This window comes from Equus asinus, chromosome 3, assembly GCF_041296235.1.
Source record: "Equus asinus isolate D_3611 breed Donkey chromosome 3, EquAss-T2T_v2, whole genome shotgun sequence".
Taxonomy (NCBI): Eukaryota; Metazoa; Chordata; class Mammalia; order Perissodactyla; family Equidae; genus Equus; species Equus asinus.
The window spans coordinates 129,527,253-129,546,045 of NC_091792.1; the positions used below are offsets into that span (position 1 = coordinate 129,527,253).

Sequence of the window (18,793 nt, forward strand, 5' to 3'; positions counted from 1 at the left end):
GGACTCCACAGAGTTTGGCCACTGGTAAGCCTTGGGAGGAGATTGGAGGGAAGAAGGAAAGTGGGGTGGGGATACATATTCCCCCAGTTCCCTCCCTTACGAAGTCTGCTGCATTCACTCAATCAAAGGTCACTCTTCCCTCCTGCCTCCTCTCAGGCCTCAGAGTGGTAATAACTCTGTTGTGCTAGTCCTGGGGTTCTCAACCACCCATTGTGTTGCTCTACAGCCTGCCCACACCTTTATAAATAGCCCTTTATTAAACCTTCCTTGAATTATCCTAATTTGAGCACACTATTCATGTCCTGCTGGAAGCCTGAATGATGCAAGGAGGAACCTTGGCTGGGAAGAGTAGAGAGAGGGAAATACACAAAGACAAGGGAGGTTTTGTCAAGGGCTTTATCTTTTAAGGATTAGAGAGGCTTAATTAAATATATTGACAAGTTCATGAAGTTTTAACAGCCAGGGCCTATTTCAAAGGTGTGATCTGAGAGGAAGGAAGAGACAGGCAGAGAGCCTTTGCTAGCCTCTGGAGTTGACGACATTACAAGTGGCCTCACTACTGTTGGCTCAAGATGCTCTCGAACCTGTGTTTCCAGTTTGACCAAGACAGTCCATTTGCCAGGTTTGCCCATGGCTGTGTTGGCAAGTGTTGATCTGGGCAATAAGCTGATGGAAAAGTAGGTACATAGGCTAAAGAAGGGGAAAGAACAAGATCAGGACCTCAACAAACCCAGGCCCATCTCAGAGTACCAAGGCAGTCAGGCAATAAACAAAGTCGTTGGTGTTTTTTAAACTTTGCAAGGCTCTGCCTGTCCTGGCCCTGCTCCCCTGGCCAGTCTCCTCTCTCTCGGGTCGCTGATTGGGTCACACTTTGGGCTTCCTTTCTCTTTCTCAGGAAATAAACTCTGTTCTGCCCTTGAGTCTGAATTCTGACCTTTCCACTGCCTGCGACCTGGCACTTTGCCCAGCTCTTACCCTCGCTAACTCCTTCTCAGACTCAGATCTCGTCTTAAACGTCACTTTCTCAGCAGGCAGACAATCCAATCCAAACCAGGCCCCTCTGTGACCATCCTTCAGAGAGCAGTGGACTCCTCTTTCGTAGCAGTCACCACATCTTTAAATTTATTGAGATGGAGAATCTTATTTGGAAAGTCTCCTAGATTTTCTTTCGAGCTTTTTGTTTTTGTTTGTTTTTATATCTAAGTCTGTTTACTTTTTGTTTTTTTTAAGATTGGGACCTGAGCTAACACCTCTTGCCAATCTTTTTTTTTTCCTTCTTCTCCCCAAAGCCCCCCAGTACCTAGTTGTATATTGTAGTTGTAGGTCCTTCTGGTTGTGCTATGTGGGACACCACCTCAGCATGGCCTGATGAACAGTGCCATGTCCACACCCAGGATCCGAACCAGCTAAACCCTGGGCCACAGAATTGGAGCATGCAAACTTAACCACTCGGCCATGGGCTGGCGCCTACATCTACGTCTTTAATTCATTGGTAATTTATTTTTGTATACTGTATGGGATGGGGGCTCTTTCACAGTCCGTGCTTCTATAGCATTTTGTGAGACCCTCTTACACCTCTTCCTTTCACCCACCATCCATTCAACAAGCGTTTAATGGCCAATGACCTCACACTAGGCCCTTTATTGCACACAAAGGATAAAAAGAGAACACCCTTATCGTGAAGGATGAAAAAAGAATAATGACAGCTTCTGGGCCATAGGCCTATATAGGATCTCAATATATTTGGGGAAGTGGACATGTGAATGGAGCAATGACAGTGTAACAAGGTAAATGCTTTAATGACGCATGATGATTATAAGCTTCTGGTATTATGGCAAAGAATGTGTTTCTATTCATCTGAGTCTCTAAATGCTCGTAGCACCACGTCTTACCCACTGAAATCACTTAACAAATACTTTAATGATTAACCTGAGTATAAAATCTTTTTTTTTAAGCTTTCATTTTTCTCCAAAGTTCCAAATACTTGTTCAACTACTTACTAGATATCTCCACCGTGGTGTCCTATGAGCATTTTCAGCTCAAAATTTCCTCAGCTGAATTCTTTCCTCCAAAACCTGGACCTCCGTTACTCTTCACCTCAGTTGTCCGAGATAGAAAGCTCGGAATCATTCTTGATGCCAATCTTTCCCTAACTCCACATCCAACCTGTCACCACGTCCTGTCGATTCTAGGTCGTAAATAGAGTGTGATCCGTTTTCTTATTCCCACCATCTTGGGTCAAGCCTTCATTACCACTTCCCTGAATTGGTAAAAACATTCCAACAGATCTTTCTGCCTCATCTGTTTTTTCTCTACAATCTTCTAATTGCCACCACAGTCTTATTTCTGAAACACAAATCTGACACTATCACTCCCTTGCTTAAAATCCTTTTGTGCCTTCTCAGTGTTTTTAAGATTAAGTTCAATTTTTTTAGCATAGCTCAATAGGACCGTCTCAATCTGGCTAGAGACAAATCCAACTCAAACAAATAATCTAAAATGCAGAAAATGTTACCTACACCAAGTTGTTCATTGGGTACTGTATTAATTTTCTATTGTTGCTGTAACAAATTACCACAAATTTAGTGCCTTAAAACAACACAGAGGAAAGATGGAAAGATTCCTGGACTTTGTAACTCTGGATTTATTTTCGTGTAGATGAATAACTTCTGTCTGCCTAAGTCGTGGTCCATTGGGTTTTCTGTTATCTGCAGCCAAATGCAACTAAAGCTGGTAAAAGTACTTACGTAATTAAAATAAAGAAGAAAAATTGTCTGATTCCAAGTTACGTTTCCCCAATTCCCTGTCATCCATATCATGAATAGACCAAGTCTCTTCCTTTCTAAGCTCTGCTCACACTCCTTTCTTTTCCCTAATGCCTCCACTTCCTGTCCTACTTCTTTCTCTGTCTAGCAAACTCCCACTCATCCTACACAGCCCAGCTCAAATGCCACACCCCACAAAGTCTTTCCCAAGTTTTCCCTCATCATCATTGTTCCCATGGCATTTTGTCCATGCTTCTGTGGTAGCACTTTTTACACTAGATTGTGTTTGTCTATTTTCTTGACTGTCTCCTTTACTGAACTGTGAGACACACGTGAACAACTGGAGGTCGAAACCGTGTTTTGTATTTGTTCCCTCCAAGGCTGACTTAGTACTCAGTATACAGTAGTGCACAATAAATGTTTTTTGAATAAGTAAACACAAGAACAGAAAACAATGTCTATATGTTTAAACCACATGCCATCCTCTCTTTCCCAGGCTGACCCCTATCTTCTCTCCACTTCTCTTCCTTTGTTGGTTGGTTTGTTGTTAATTGGTAACAGAATAGTCAAGGAGTTGGAAGTTAGGGAAGGGGTATTAGTACTTGGATCAATTTAATCAAGGTGGAAATGGGGGGACTTTAAAGACATTTAATTGAAAATAGGAAAAAGAAGTTGAGAAGGAGAGGAAGTAATTTCAGGCAGAAACTCAGAGTTAAGAATGAGAGTCCCTCAGTCTCTTCTATCCTAAATCATGATCTGTCATGGCCAAAAACTGTGGCTTCAGCAGATCTGACCCAAACTTGGAGTCACAGTGCTGAGGGTATGACTCCCAGCCCCCCTTACCACCTACTTGGATATTGAGAAGGTAGGTCGCTTTCTCTGACACAGTTTCTTCCTTTGAGAAAGAGGACTAGAAATACCTGCTTGCCTAGTTCACAGAATCATTGTTAAGGTCAAAAGGGATCGGCCCTGTGCATCAGATTTGCTGTGACACCCAATGCAAATGTGAATCATGTAGCTTTAATATTTGTAGGAGGAACTCAATAAATGTTTGGTGAATAATTGAATGAGCTCGGTTTGCTGATTATCTTACTTAAATCAAAGACTAAATGCAGGAATGACTTCATATTTAGGGTTTCTATAAAACATAACCAACATATATGACGTCATCATTATAAAGAAAGCTCTCTTCCCCATTAAGTTGCTGATCCTTAGACTTTCTTGACACAGGACAAAACTTTGTATTCCATCATTTGAGATATGGCTTGAAATGTACCCTGCCCGAGAAAGGTAACATCAAGACTTAACTGACATTAAAAAATATATGACTATTTTCCTTTTTTAAAAGCATATTTTAATAGGGACTAAGGAAAAAATAAGTTTGTTTTGTTTTGTTTTAAATTTAAAACAGTAATGTAGTGCACTTTATCTGCACTGCTAAACAGGAGAATAATTGTGTGATCTAGACGCAAGCCACCCACCACTCTGGTAGGCATAAAAGGCTCCTTCTCTATTTCTTCCATCTCCCCACTCTTGAAGTTTTGGACCTCCTGCTTAATTTAACCTGACAGGTAGCTATAACATTGATTTGAAGTTAAAAATAAAAAGTAAAGACAATATAACCCCTAAATTGTATATAATAATAACAAATATATACATTTGTGTGTGTATCTGACTTGGAAGAACATTAGAATAGATCACAGAGAATTGCATTGATTTATCCCCACATACCAAATGCCCACTAATCCGCTCTTGCTATGATCAAAATAGTCATGACAAACACCATAATGAAAAAAATCCACATGAAGAATCGGTCTATGACCTTTGCAACCTTCTTCCATTCGCTCCCCTTGGAATTGGTGGCCTTGTGGTCTTTGAGGCACTTGGCAATGTATTCGATATTCCTCGTCAGCACTCTGTACCGTGCACAGTAACTGCCAGCATCCTGCAGGTTCTCACCCTCACACCCCAAGTCATGCTTTAGGAATCTGCTCATTTCCTTCTTTCTGGGAAGATTTTTGTTCCTTGCTGTTTTCAGGTTAGGCTCTGGGAATTTGCCATAAACCTTCGTGAGGCGGTCCCGTTCCTCCCTATTGTGGTGGGGGCTGAGGCAGCTCTCACCCACGTCGTAGACAAACAAGATCCTGGACATGTATTTCAAGATTACCACCCTGGCCCAGTGTGGCACTGGCCGGGCCTCAGCCCCACAGAAGTGGATATTCATCACCATGATGGTCAAGGCAGTGGAGGCTGTGATCAAGGCCATTGTGGCTATGTAGTATTTGCCTGGAAAATAACAACAGTCAAGTTAGCTTGAACTGTCACGTTTGACTCAAAAATAAACAAACACCTTTTCTAAGGAAACTGTGGACACTAATAGTCACCAGTATAGACTTTTGAATCAAACTTCTTGGGCTTCCAGCTCTAGACTTGTGACCTGGAGCAAGTTATAGAATCCTGCTAAATCTCAGCTTCCTTCTCTGTGAAATGAGTATAATAATAATAGTTATCTCATAGGAATATGATGAGGCCTGATGGAAATAATACATGTAAAGCATGTCCCTTGTGTTGAGTTAAAAAGTTCATAAATGTTTGCTGACATCATAATGTGAAAAACTTCCACTTTTGCCAAACAAACACTTAATGATCTTGGCCAGTTCTCAGACATTGTCTTCAGACTTAATTCATACGAAAGCTCATTACACTGTGTCACTATTAGTCTTTAACATGAGATTTTATAAAGCAAATATTCATGAAAAAGGAAAGTTAAGGAAGAAAACAATAAAGATAAGGGCACAAATTAACAAAATATAGAACAATAAAACAAGAAGATAAAACCAAAAGCAAGCTATCTGAAATGAGTAATAAAATTGATAAACCTTTGATAAGGCCTTTCACAAAATAGAGGCAGTGGGGGCAGGGGAAGGTGTGGAGAAAGAGACGGAGAGGATGCAAAAGAGGAAATAACAGAACAGAAATTTCGAAAAGAATAAAATAATATTACAAATAGCTGTATGATAATACATTTAAAAACCTAGATGAAATTTCTAGAAATATATTAGATGTCAAATTTAGCATAAGAAGAAAGAACACTTGAATAGAAATGGGAATTAATCAGATACCTCTACCTACCCATCCTGCAAAAAGCTAGGGGCCAAAAGGTTTTATAGGTGAGTTTTACCAAACTTTTATGCAACAGATAACCCATATCTTATGCAAATTGTTCCAGAGATAGAAGAAGAGTTCAAACTGCCGAGCTCATTTTATGAAGTCAATTTAGCCTTGATTTCAAAAGTAATAAGAAAGGAAATATTAAGGCCATTTCACTTATAGACATATTGGAAAAAGTCCTATAAAAATTATTAGTTAACCAAATCCAATGGTATTTCTAAATGATAATTCATCTTGAAAAAAAAGGGTTTAGTTCAACATCAGAAAACCTAACTCACTGCATTAATGAAGTGAAAGAGAAAATTCACGCGATATCTCAACGGATTAAGACAATGCATTTGATGACGTTTATCATCTATTTATTATTTGTTAAAAGCTCTGAGTAAACTAAAAATTAATGGGACCTTTCTTAATATAGTAAAGGCTATGGGCCAGAAGCTACATCAAATGCTACACTTAATGCAGAAAACAAACACATTTCTAGAAGATTGAAGTACCTTTCATAGGTGCTACAAATAACAAATTGTGATTGTTAGTAAATATTCTCAAGATCTGTGTACACCCTTCCTAAAAAGATACATTTCATATTATCACAGAAACAGGACAACTAATGCTTGCAAAATTCCTGAGGCATCTCTCTTCAGAAATTGAGCCAACTTGCTGTTGAATGTCACTGCTAAAGAAGAAAGAGGGATCTGCCAATGGATCCTGCCTCAAACAGGCTATGATTGGATGTCGCCACTGTCAATCCTTTCTGCCTCAGGAGAGGTATTAAAAATGCCTATACACCTCTTCCTCTGCATTAGTGGTGGTGGGGGCAGAAAATCTGCTGTGTTTCTCTCTAAAAAAAGAGTGTGTGTAGTACTTTACTTGAAGAGACATGAAAAGGAAAAGCTCTTCAAACAGAGAAAGCAATGTAGCAACATCTGGATATTGAACAATACTGGACTCAGTCGAGGGGAAAAGGGCAGTCCCATATCCCTTTGATATTCGTTTCTAAGTCTGTTGGCATTCTGAAATTTCTCCTCACTGCTTGTTTAAGGTCTAGCTTATGATTTGGGTAAGCATCTATTACAACAGCGAGTCACTGAGACAGAGGTGTTGGAGCTGAGTGGTGTCCTCGGTGGCAGGGAGTAGGTATTAAAGGCGTTAGAAGGGATCTCATAAGAAGGTAGGTAAAGAAAAAAGGAGGCAGGAATGGTAGCCGCAGTCTACACTCCTACCCTTAGCGAGATATTTCATGATTGCAGGGTTTTGAAAATGTGGTCTACTTTAGAATCAGCTCAGATTGATACTAAATCCAACTCGTTGGGTATAGGAACCTACATTTTAGCAAGCTCTCCCACACCTATTACCACCCAGTAAAGGCTGAAAATTATTCTATTAAGGGTAAATGGCAGGATTAAAAAGCCAGTCCATTTCTATCGTGTTTGTTGCTCTTCCCAAGAAGAGATCCCTTGTGCTGTGAAAAGATAATAATAGTCACTGTTTACTCAGTGCTTACCATATACCAGGTTCTGTGCTAAGCAATAACACAATGAGGTAGCAATTACACAAATTGTGCAGGTGATGAAGCAGAGACTCAAAGATTAAGTAACTTGTCTAAAGTTGATCAAGGAATGAGAGAGAAAACCAGAGTTCAAATGCAGATTTCTTCAACTTCAAAATCAGAGGCTTAACCTCTAAGCCAGAGGAACAGAAAATGCATCAAAATTACCTGGACATCTGGTTAAAACAGATTGCCAGCCATCACTCCCACAGTTTCTAATTCAGTAAGTCTGGGGTGAGCCCTGAGAATCTGCATTTCTAAAATGATGTTGTGCTGTGGGTCCAGGGAGCACACTTTGAGAACTATTACTCTAATATACATATATTTCCTCTTTTGTGTAAACCTAGAGACCGTAAGACCAGTTTTGTTTCCACAGTCACATCTGTATTCAAAGATGCCAACTGAAGAAACTAAATGAAGTACATGACAGCCTGTGTTGGGTTTGAAGTTGACCTCACTGTTAGGAGTTTAAAGGCACAGGCACAACCCCAGTCACTACCAAGCTAGGCTGGAAGTGTAAGACATTTGAACTCACCTATCAGAGGGACATTTTCTGAGGCTGGCATGATCTCTGCCACCATGAGCTGAAATACAGTCATGGCCAACAGGATGGTCACTCCCAGAGAGACCTTTTCCCCAGAGGCTGCTGGAAGATAAAAGCTCAAGGGGGCCAGGAAAGATATGAGGACGCACGGGATGAGGAGGTTGACGATATAGAATGAGGACCTCCTCTTCAGAAGGAGAGTGAATGTCACATCCGGGTAAGGCTCTGAGCAGCAGCCATAAGAGATCACATTCTTCACAGCGGGCATGCCATGCACCTCCCACTCCACATCTTCAATGAAGTCAGAGAGGTCTCCGCTGTCCAGGGCATTGAATATGTCCACTTGATTGCCATTGTAGGTCCAGGAACCAAAGGTCAGGTTGCACTGCTGGTTATCAAAGGGGAAGTAGGTGACATCCACCACACAGGAGCTCTTGGTAATGACAGGTGCATCCCAGGTGATCAGCCCATCATACCGCAGGACCACATTGGTGTTCACAGGCTCAGAAGATTCATCGTCAGCCCTGGAGGTCAGAAGAGAGAAATAAAAGCTGCTTGCCAGGAGAACTCACCAACTTCCTTACTCCAGACAGCTCATCGCCCTGTGCCCATCACTTCAGTGTCTTTGGCAATGGTTCACCATTCTCCCCGTCACCCTGGCTTGAAAATCTGGAATCATCTCTAATTCTCCCTTCTCCTCCATCTCCTATAGTTTGTCAGGGCCCAGTTCTCTTGGATTCTTCCTTTAAAGCATCTCTGCCCTGTGTGCCTTCCTCTCCTTGGTCCGGGTATAACGATTTAAACATCCAGACAAAAAGTTAACCTGTCCAGGCTAAAGTCCAGGGAGGCTCTTCTCTCCGGACTTGTTAACTTTGGGTACAAGATTATTAAAACAGCTTTTTGTTGCTGTTGGGAGAGCTGTACACGTTTATTATAGAATATTTGGAAAACACAGAGAAAAAATTGTTTACACATAATCTAAGAAATAATCATCTATTCTGAATATATCTTCTTTTTTGTTTTATCAACATTTATGCTTGGCATTTTTGAGTGCAGAATTTCTATTTCCCTTGACTCTTTCTCCACCACCATTGCGAAGCACATGAATGTTGACTAAGGCACCCCAGCATCCCCTGGCTAGGGGCTGCCTGTGTGACCCGAGCGAGCTCCAACGAATCCACTCTCCCTGGAGTTTGGATTTAAGCAGAGTGAACCAAAGACCAAAAACAGACACCCAGGTGAGGGCTCCCTGTTAGAAAAAACAACAACAACAGTTCAACAGTCCCTGCTCCCTCAAAGTCTAGAGCAGTCCTGATCTGTCCTTTCCAGAGCCTGGTCATTGATTTTTTTCCTTTAATTCAGTGAGCTGTACAATATCCTTCCAACAAATTCCTTTTTTCACAAGGTAGCCAAAGTCAGTTTCCAATGCTTACAACCAAGAATCATAATTGATATGTTCCTGTTAACATTTTAATGCATATTTTTCCAAATCTTCCTTATAATTTTTCCCTACAAAATATACTATGGAGGGGCTGGCCCCGTGGCCGAGTGGTTAAGTTCACGCACTCCGCTGCAGGCGGCCCAGTGTTTCGTTGGTTCGAATCCTGGGCGCGGACATGGCACTGCTCGTCAAACCACGCTGAGGCAGCATCCCACATGCCACAACTAGAAGGACCCACAATGAATAATATACAGCTATGTACCGGGGGCTTTGGGGAGAAAAAGGAAAAAAATAAAAATCTTTAAAAATATATATATATTATGGCTAAATGTCCTGGATTGGATCCTGGAACAGAAAAAGTACATTAGTGGAAAAACTGGTGAAATGCAAGTAACATCTATAGTTTACTTAATAGTCTTGTATTAGTTTTAACAAATGTACCACAATTATGTAAGATATAGCATGAGGGAAAGCTGAGTGGAGGATATACAGGAACTCTCAGTACCATCTTGGCAACTTTTCTGTAAATCTAAAATTATCTCGAAATAAAATAGTTAATTTACCAAAAAAAAAAGAGACAAAGCTTAAAAATACATATGGTCATCTGTTCATATTCTTCTGCAACATTATTTTCATGGCTAAATAGTATTCATTATATTCCCTTATATAGATATGCCATGGTTATTTAACTGATTCACTGATGTTCGACATTTTAGTTGTTGCCAGTTTTGCATTTATAAAAAATTCTGTAGTGAACATCCTTGTAGTCAAATCTTTGCATTTATCCACTAACTCTTTCTTTAAGTTAAATTGCTAGAAAAGGATGTGCTAGATCAAAGAACTGGCATGTTTTTAAAGTTCTTTTTTCCTCCACACATTAAAAATTGAGCACCACAACGTTAACTGTAATGGTCTGATTGGAGTGGACCCATTCCCACGGGGAGCTACTCCAATCGGCCCATTATGGCTAACATTGTGGTACTCAACTTTTAATGAAGGGTTAGAGAGGGGATCTTTAATGAGGGTCTTGTAAAGATAACAAAATGAATTTCTTAAAATGCCTGAACTTAACCTCAGTAACAATGAGAATAAATAGAGTTAGCCAAATGAGAAGTGGGAACTATAGATGAACTGAGAGCATCCCTAACTCTTCCTACTTTTCTTGGAGCGAGAGGAGGATCTGCTGTCACTTCTTCATCTTGCTTTTATTCCTTGAATTTAGCTTCTTTCCAATGTGTGCTCTTTTTTTTTTTTGCTGAGGAAGATTCACCATGAGCTAACATCTGTTGCCAATCTTTCTCTATTTTGTATGTGAGCCACCACCACAGCATGGCCATGGATAGATGCATGGCCCCCAATGTGTGCTCTTCCAAAGGTCACTCATGGCTTGCAAACTGGCAAATCTAAAGACCTCTTCTAAGTCCTTATCCTCTTCAACTCTTCCCAAGCATTTCACACTGTGGGTTGTTCCTAGACATCCTTTCTTCCCTTGGTTTCTATGACACCTCTCTCTCAGTTCTCCTTCTACTTCTTTAATCATGGCTTCCAAGTGCCCTCTCTAAATTTCTTCAATGAAACTCTTCAACTTTGTCCTCAGCCATTTTCTTTCCTTCCTTGAGTAGTTCTATAAGGGCTGAAAGGACTTTTGATATCTCCCTCCCTGAACTTATTTCCAGGCTTAAGCCTTGCCTTTGCAATCTCTTTATTGGTTGTCTCCATGTGGATGTTCCTTTTGGTCCCCCAAAGTGAACAAGTCTCACACCAAACTTATCTTCTTTTCCTCCAAACCTGTTCCTCTTCCTCTTCCTCTTCATTTTCAATCTCACTTAAAAGTTTTACCATCCTCTCAATCATTTAAATTATTTAAGCAAAACTTAAATTCTTGACAAATCTTTCTGAATATAATAGGGCACCCAGTTCCTCACTAGGTCTAAAATCTAAGTATTAAAACTGCTTATTAAAATCAAACCATTAAAACTCTCTCATAATAAATGCACATTTGGATTTCTGTAACCCACTCTTTACCTCATCTAAAAATGTCAGGAATCCTCGCAGCCTCTTATACTAACCATTATATTGGTCGTGTACTTACATTAAACAACCTCACTGGAACTTTGAGCCTCAATATATCTATTCCTTTACTGATTTGGTAACAAGCCAACATCTGCTTGAGCCATTATCTTGCTAAAGAGCTCATTGCCTCTTGGGAAAATTCATTACTCAAGTTATTAGCTACTATTTTTTTAAATTGCTTATCTTTCCTTTAACTTCGACTCATTGTCTTGGGTTTTGTCCTCTGCAGCAATTTTCTCTTTTCTCTGCCTTATTTTCTCTATGATTGCCTAAGATAGCCATCAAGTCTTCCCAAGGACTTCTCTCTTCCAAGCTAAGCATCAACAAATTCAATGCCCCTCATATGAAGTAGCTTCCAGGCCCATCACCATCTGTCACTCCCTAACAAGTCTGGCCCATGAATACAGGCACCACTGGTGAATCTAGATGCTAAGCATCTTCCTACCTAAACTATCTTTATCACACCTGATTGGCTCACTGGCCTTATTGCCCTCCTTCTCTCCCTACCACCATGCAGAAAGCCCATTTTGTGGTCTACAAGGCTCTATGCGTGCTTCTGAGAAGTAGTGATATAATATCTGGGATCAGAAGATTCTGCAGGTCCAGAGATTCAGCTAGAAGGACGAGGGTCAGGGAAATGGGTATGACTGGGGTCCCTCCTTTGCCCCATTGTATAACTTTCATCCATTCTCTTATCAGTTGGTTAAAGGAATGCAAATGACATCCAATCACAGCTACATTTAGAGTTTTCTCTAAATAGTAAAACGCTGATGTTACTCAGAAGGAGAATGCAAAGGAGATTAGAGGATCTGAAAGAGAACTGCCCATGACAGGAGGGCAGAGAAAACGAAAGAGTCAACCCAGGGGAATTGAAAAGAGCTGATTAATCAGTATGGTAAACAGGCTCTGTGTGTGAAAGGAATGGGGAACAGAATTCACACATCTCAAAACCAGTGATGGGCGGGGAGGGAGGGAGAATGGGGACAGAATTTACCAAAGCCACAGTAGGTTTGTGTGAGCTCACGAGCGCATAACTGGCTTCTCTATTAAGGGGAGACTAGGGCAGGCTTAATTTAGGTCACCGTGCAAGCTCACAAAGAAGTGGTTCAGTAAGAGTTGGTCACTGCTTCAGCCAATCAAAGCAGGAGGGAGAGGAGAACCAGCATTCTGTTCGTTTTCCAGGGAGAGCTGTCAGCACTTATAGAATGCTGTAAGTGATCTATGTAAACTGTATTCTCTGATCACTCTCCTGCACCCTGTGGCTGCGAGGAGGTGATGGACAACATGGCTCATTCTCTTTCTCCTGTGCAGGCACTAGGGGTCAGGGGTGGGGGGAAACTAGAGTAATGAAGCACTGGAACTTGGAGGTTATCTTGCTTGGGAAAGGATATGGAAGCTTCCTCTGGCCACTCAGAGTGGGGAATAGTTGGCAGGATCAGGGTCATGATCCAAGAAGTCGTGACTCTTGGACAAGCTCTCTGAGTAAATAGTGAGAAGAAAGTCCAGGCTGCAACCCACGAGTGTTGCTTCCTGAAGGGAAACTCATGCCCACTAGAAGGGTGGGCTCTCAGGAGAGCCCCCTGAACTGTCCCTCAATCAGCTTGTTCTGAGTCAGAGAGGAACCTTTCCCAACCCACAGAAACCTGGGTTCCGGAATAAAAAGGGAGAGAAGCCCCTTTCACAACAGGTAGAGCAACTGAGCCTGAATTGTGGCAGAGAAATCTGGTTCCTTCTCCAGGTGTGGTCCATGGACCAGCAGCACCAGCACCTGGAGCTTATAGAAATGTGGAACATCCAACTCTATGTCAGACCCAGTGTATTTTAACAGGCTGCTCAGGGATCACGTGCACTTTGCAGTTTGAGAAACATAACCTCACCTCCCTGTTTACTTGAGGCCCCTTGCCCTGGGACCAGGAAAAGGCCAACTGCTAATCTTATGGTCTAGTTCATCCTTCATCCATACAAATTCCAAAATCCATAGGCCAGCTTCTAGATGGCTCATTCTGGTTTAATCTTAGTAGTATCATCATTATTGATACTTGGTCTTAGACAAGGGAGCACCACTGTTATGGACTGAATTATGTCTCCGAAAAATTCATATGTTGAAATCCGACCCCTTAGCACCTCAGAATGTGACCTTATTTGGAATAGAGTCATTGCAGATGTAATTAGTTAAGATGTCGGTAGAGTGTAGAGTGGGCACAAAATCCAACATGACTGGTGTCCTAATAAGAGAAAATATGGACACGGACAACACACAGGGAGAATGCCATGTGAAGAAGGTAGAGATTGGGGTGATACGTCTACAAGTCGAGGAACAACAAAGATTGCCAGCAACCACCAGAAGCTGGTGGGGAGGCATGGAACAGATTCTCCCTCACAGCCCATAGAGGGAACAACCCTGCCGACACCTGCATCTCAAACTTCTAACCTCCACAACTGTGAGCCAATGCGGCTCTGCTCTTTAAGCCACCCAGGTTGTGGTACTTTGTTCTGACAGCCCTAAAAGGCTAATACAGCCTCTAATACAGTTTCTCACCTGAAAAGGAGAATGTAACCCTAAGCTTTTCTGACCTATTATTTTATCATCTAAGATTTTATGACCACCATTTCAGGGCCTAGGAACATGAATTGGTACTTAACTACATGCATGTTTTAAACATTCTTTTTTATTTACATTTAAATTCTGTTAAATTGACAAGTTCATTCTTGAGAAACTAGTGACTTGCACTTACTTGTTATACAGGACGATATCTGGCCTCCACACCAGGTCACTGGGGATCCTGATGGAGTCCAGTCCATCATACTTGTCTCGATCCCACGTGAGGTATGCATCATGCCAGATTTGGCGGATCCATAAATAGGCAGTCAAAATTTGGTTTCTCTCATCCTGCACAATTAACCAGATATAATTTTATTCAGTAGACACCTCAACTGAATGCCTTCCATCTCTAGAACCCCTGTTATTCACAACAAAAATTCCAAGAGCACTAGTCTATTTTCAATAAATAAGTGAGAGCTTTTCTAGTCTATCCCATTGGTTGACTGCCAAGGCCATATTTTTTTCTACTTGATTTAGTGTTTGGAATGTAAAGCGGGCAAATATTTAAGTCATCAGATCTTCGCATGGATCAGCTGTCCAGATTTCTCTGAAAAATTGATCAACTGATGATTCACTTGAATGAGAAAGTCAGGAAATAGCTGCAGTGTACAAAAGAAAAGTCTTTTGAGTTTTATAACTTTGTGTAATTAAACATATATAGGCACTAAATAAGGTATGTCATTTTAAAACACCATCTTTTTTTTAAATTGGGATAAAATTAATATTACATAAAACTCACCATTTTAAAGTGTACTATACAGTGGCTTCCAGTATATTCACAATATTATGCAACCATCACTACTACCTAATTCCCAAACATTTTTGTCACCCCCCAAAAAGGAAACCCTATGACCATGAAGCAGACACTCAACCATTCCCTGCCCTTCCCACAGCCCCTGAAAACCACTACTCTGCTTTCTGTCTCTATAGTTTTGCTTATTTTGACATTTCAAAGAAATGGAATCATACAGTATGTAATGCCATCTTTCTTCAGATGATGTAAGACTGTTACTGTTAATGGCCAGGATTAGGTAACATTTAGCGAAATTAATTTTGTAGAAAGCTTCCTTCCCCTGATGTTGCCTTCTCCCAACAGTTTGCACACAGAGCTCCCTGTTCTGAGTTCCTCTCAAATTCCCAGTTAAGACACCCCCTTTGGAAAGGACTGTTAGTTCATTCTAAGCAACATTCCAAAGGGTCACCACTATATGTTACTCACCATGTCCTTAATCTGAGAAAGCGTAATCTGCAGTGTGACATTCAGGACTTTATCTGTGTCTTCTACTGGACGAAGAGCATTGGAATAATCTTCAAAAAGGTCATTAAACAACTTCTGAGCATATTTTCCATCTGCAGTTTCTACAGCTGCTCAAAAAGAGGGACCTGGATCAACATTTAGGGCAGTGTATGTTTCAAGGCAAAGAACAACAGACTGAGGACTAGAATAGTGGATGATCCAGGATCAGTTATGGACAAGCTTTGGGTCAATGAGAGTTATTTTTCTGACATGCCCTACCGGGATCAGCATGAGTCAATAAAAAGCACGGAACACTTGCCTGCAGTTAGATCATTTGTTCTGTTTCCTGGCCTACCCCACCTCCTACCAAAGAGGTGGCCCCAAATGAGCCGAGATGGTTACCAAACCCACCAGCCTCTTACCTCTCAGTCTGGAGGCAGCAAAGTAAATCCAGCAAAAGGAGATGCAGGAATGAGGCCAGTTCATCTTTTCCCTGAGCCTCTATAAATTCCTAGCCAGGCTGCTTGGTCTTGCACTCCCCTCCGTGAATGGGAAGGGTCTAGGCACAGGGATCCCACTCTATCGTAGTCTGGCTCTGGCAGATGGAGAGCTCAGACCTGCAGCGCACACAGAGCCCGAGGTCCTGAGATCCAGACCCACCCTCCCTCCCCTCCGGTAATCTGAGACTGGCAACTCCAGCAGCTGAGATGCTGGGAGCCAGGGGGGCTAGGTCAGGTGGTGCTGCTCTGGGGGAGCTGTCACAGTTGAGGGACCCTAGCCACCTTCAAGAGGAACATCCAGAACAAACTTTCAGGAGAAGAGAGGTAGGGGAGCCCAACACCCCCAAATCTCTGTCTAAGCAGAATGGGTGCTTTCTATATCTGCAGCAAGCAGATTCAGCCCGAGTCCAGGGACTAAGGGAAGCTGAACAGAGCCTGCCATGAGACAGCCTTCCAGAAAGACCCTGTGAATGTGCTTCCAGCAGCATTTGAAGAGGGAAAGAGAAGCAGTTCCATAATCTCCAGAACAGGTTGCCCTGCTTCTCCTCACTCCATCAGTTGTCACAGTGGGCGTGGATCTTGCACAGTAAGGTGTGTGAGTCTATGCGCGGAGGGCTGCGTTGGATGGGAAAAGAGCACTCACACCCTTCAGAAGCAGCAGCACTGTAATTTGGATTAGGAAGCAAAGACCTCCTAGGTTTGACTGCCAGCCCAAACCCTTCCTACCTCTGTGATGCTGAGCCTTCCTGAACTGAAGACTGGGAAAATAATATTCCCCCTCTCCCGGAGCTACTGGGATACCTTACATGAAAGCACTTTGTAAAACTTTAAAGTACTACGTAAATGTTAGTAATTTTCACCTCTGATCAACTTCTTAAATCCTGAATTTCCATATTTATCAAGTCACCCAGGGTTTATTAGCTCTAAAAAAAAAGTAGTTCAAAGGCTAACCAAATCAGCAGAGAAATGATTCATAATTCATGATGATATTACCAAGGATGTTATTCCTTTGCATTTGAATGCTGCTTTATATAATTTCACAGTCATTTCTCATATGATCTAATTTTGCTCCCACAAAAGAATGTCAATTTCCAATTGCCATCACCTGTCCCTCCTCTTGCCTGGGGAAACTGCCTTGGAAAACCAAATTAAGACCATTCGGTTGCCTGGAGTCAGAGCAAGGACATTGGATAGCTCTATTTCATCAGTTACAGCCGTCTGATGAGTCACCCTGTCCCTCTCCAGGAATACATCCCCGAATGGAACAGACACTCAAGCCACCAGCTAAGTGCGTTTCTTAATTGCCTATGCTCTTGTGTTGATTGCGCAGACATTATTTTCCTGACATCCCTAGTCTGACTCACCCATCAAATGACACAGTTCCTGGTGCCCACGCTCAGGCCTCCTTCAACAAACCATCCGCTCTGGAATCTCAGAGGCTGAAGGTCCTTTTGAAATTGAGTTGAACGCCTCATTTTTACCTGGGGAAACTGAGGTCCGGAGATGCGAGTGGCTTCTTGGCCAGAGGCAGCATCCAGGCCCCCTGTCCAAGCCCAGTGCGCTCATCACACTATGGCTGCCTTTCCTCCTTCTCATTGTCATTCATCCGCATGGCACTTGATGCCAGCTAGGTAGTGACCTCCTCACGGCTAGAGACTCCCTACCTTATGTTTCTTTGATTCCTCATGACAATTGGAGTAGCCCCTGGTTACAGGCACTCGGTGAACACCTGGTGCTGTGGCTGCTGCTCGAAAGCTGCCTGGAGGGTGGTCATCCCTGGTAATCCTTGATTGCTTTCGATTAACTCAGTTCATTCAATTGGTCACTCACAATTTTTTTAAAACATGGTAACAGTTGATGCCTACCTTGTCAACGTTAACACAATCCAAATTAAACGAATACTTTTGTGGGGCAATTCTGCCTTTTAGGGCAAAGATGCTAGTGACTAAAAAGCAAACTCCTCTCAAATTCATTCAAAAAGAACAAGGCATGAACAAACTGAGAATTTCAATGAAAAGATAGAAAATATATTTTAAAAATTCATTCTAAAAACAACTCCTGGGTGTTTTCCCAGACACCTGCTCATCTTTACTCCATCACTATCTCTTCCTCAGCTCCAAACCATATAAAAAAAGAGAGAGAAGCCTGTAATATGGTGTAGCTTACAGGACACTAAATGGAAGAAGAAATCCTTAGAAATCACTATATAGGGTTCAATAAGGCTGAAAAGCAGGTGGATATGCTTTAGTTGATTTTCTAAAATGTGGGCTCAGGCAATGACAATAATCTGAATAAACCTCAACCATCCAGAAATTTGGACTCTCTTGAGCACATCCAGTTTCCTGAGTCCCGCTAACTTAGGACTGGTCCTATCTGTTGGCGTATTAATTCAGATTAACAGAGCACTACACCATTTAAGTTCAGTTCATGATTTTCATGCCAGCAGCTACCTTTCCCTGGCTCCTAGGTAGAATTTCTGAACAGCATCTCACCATAGTTTGTGCAAAATCATCACCCAAGACCAGAAAAAAAGGACCCATAATTCAAATAATTTCTAGAGAACATAATAATCTTTTCAATACCTGTGCCTTTCGAGGAGCAGTCGTCCCTTTTCACAAGTTCCCGGGCATAAAGTATTCCAGCCATTTCACAGTTGCAGGGAGCCAAATCCTAGCTTAAGGACCAATTCTGAGGGACTTGTCTATTGTCAAAATGTGATAATGGGATATTAGAGATTTTCCATAAGATCTTAATATTTTTGAAACATAATTTTTATCACATAAGTAATACATGTCTATTGTAGAAAACTTAGAGAGTACAGAAAAGAAAGGACACCCAGAAGAATCCAGCCAGAGATAGATAGGGTTCACGCAGCACCCGTCTTTTTTAAGTTCTCATGGAACTGTGTTGT

At 41.7% G+C, this 18,793-nt stretch overlaps 1 protein-coding gene across 1 annotated transcript; it reads right to left on the reverse strand.

The window, feature by feature from the left end:
* Nucleotides 1-3,765: 3,765 nt before the first annotated feature.
* Nucleotides 3,766-16,943, reverse strand: CHRNA9 (cholinergic receptor nicotinic alpha 9 subunit). The gene is made up of 5 exons (XM_014857105.3): nt 15,805-16,943; nt 15,365-15,510; nt 14,279-14,433; nt 8,021-8,553; nt 3,766-5,051 (listed from the first exon to the last, which is right to left on the reverse strand). Exons 1-5 carry the CDS (start codon nt 15,866-15,868, stop codon nt 4,507-4,509), a joined length of 1,443 nt encoding a protein of 480 aa, XP_014712591.1. The 5' UTR covers nt 15,869-16,943; the 3' UTR covers nt 3,766-4,506.
* Nucleotides 16,944-18,793: the final 1,850 nt, after the last annotated feature.

What these genes read in the sequence shown, in the direction of transcription:
- CHRNA9 (XM_014857105.3), bottom strand. Translation starts at nt 15,868, where the DNA reads ATGAACTGGCCTCATTCCTGCATCTCCTTTTGCTGGATTTACTTTGCT. An exon ending in TGCTGCCTCCAGACTGAGAG is followed by an intron (nt 15,511 to 15,804) that starts GTAAGAGGCTGG and finishes CTTTTTGAGCAG; the next exon opens with CTGTAGAAACTGCAGATGGA. An exon ending in TTTCTCAGATTAAGGACATG is followed by an intron (nt 14,434 to 15,364) that starts GTGAGTAACATA and finishes TTAATTGTGCAG; the next exon opens with GATGAGAGAAACCAAATTTT.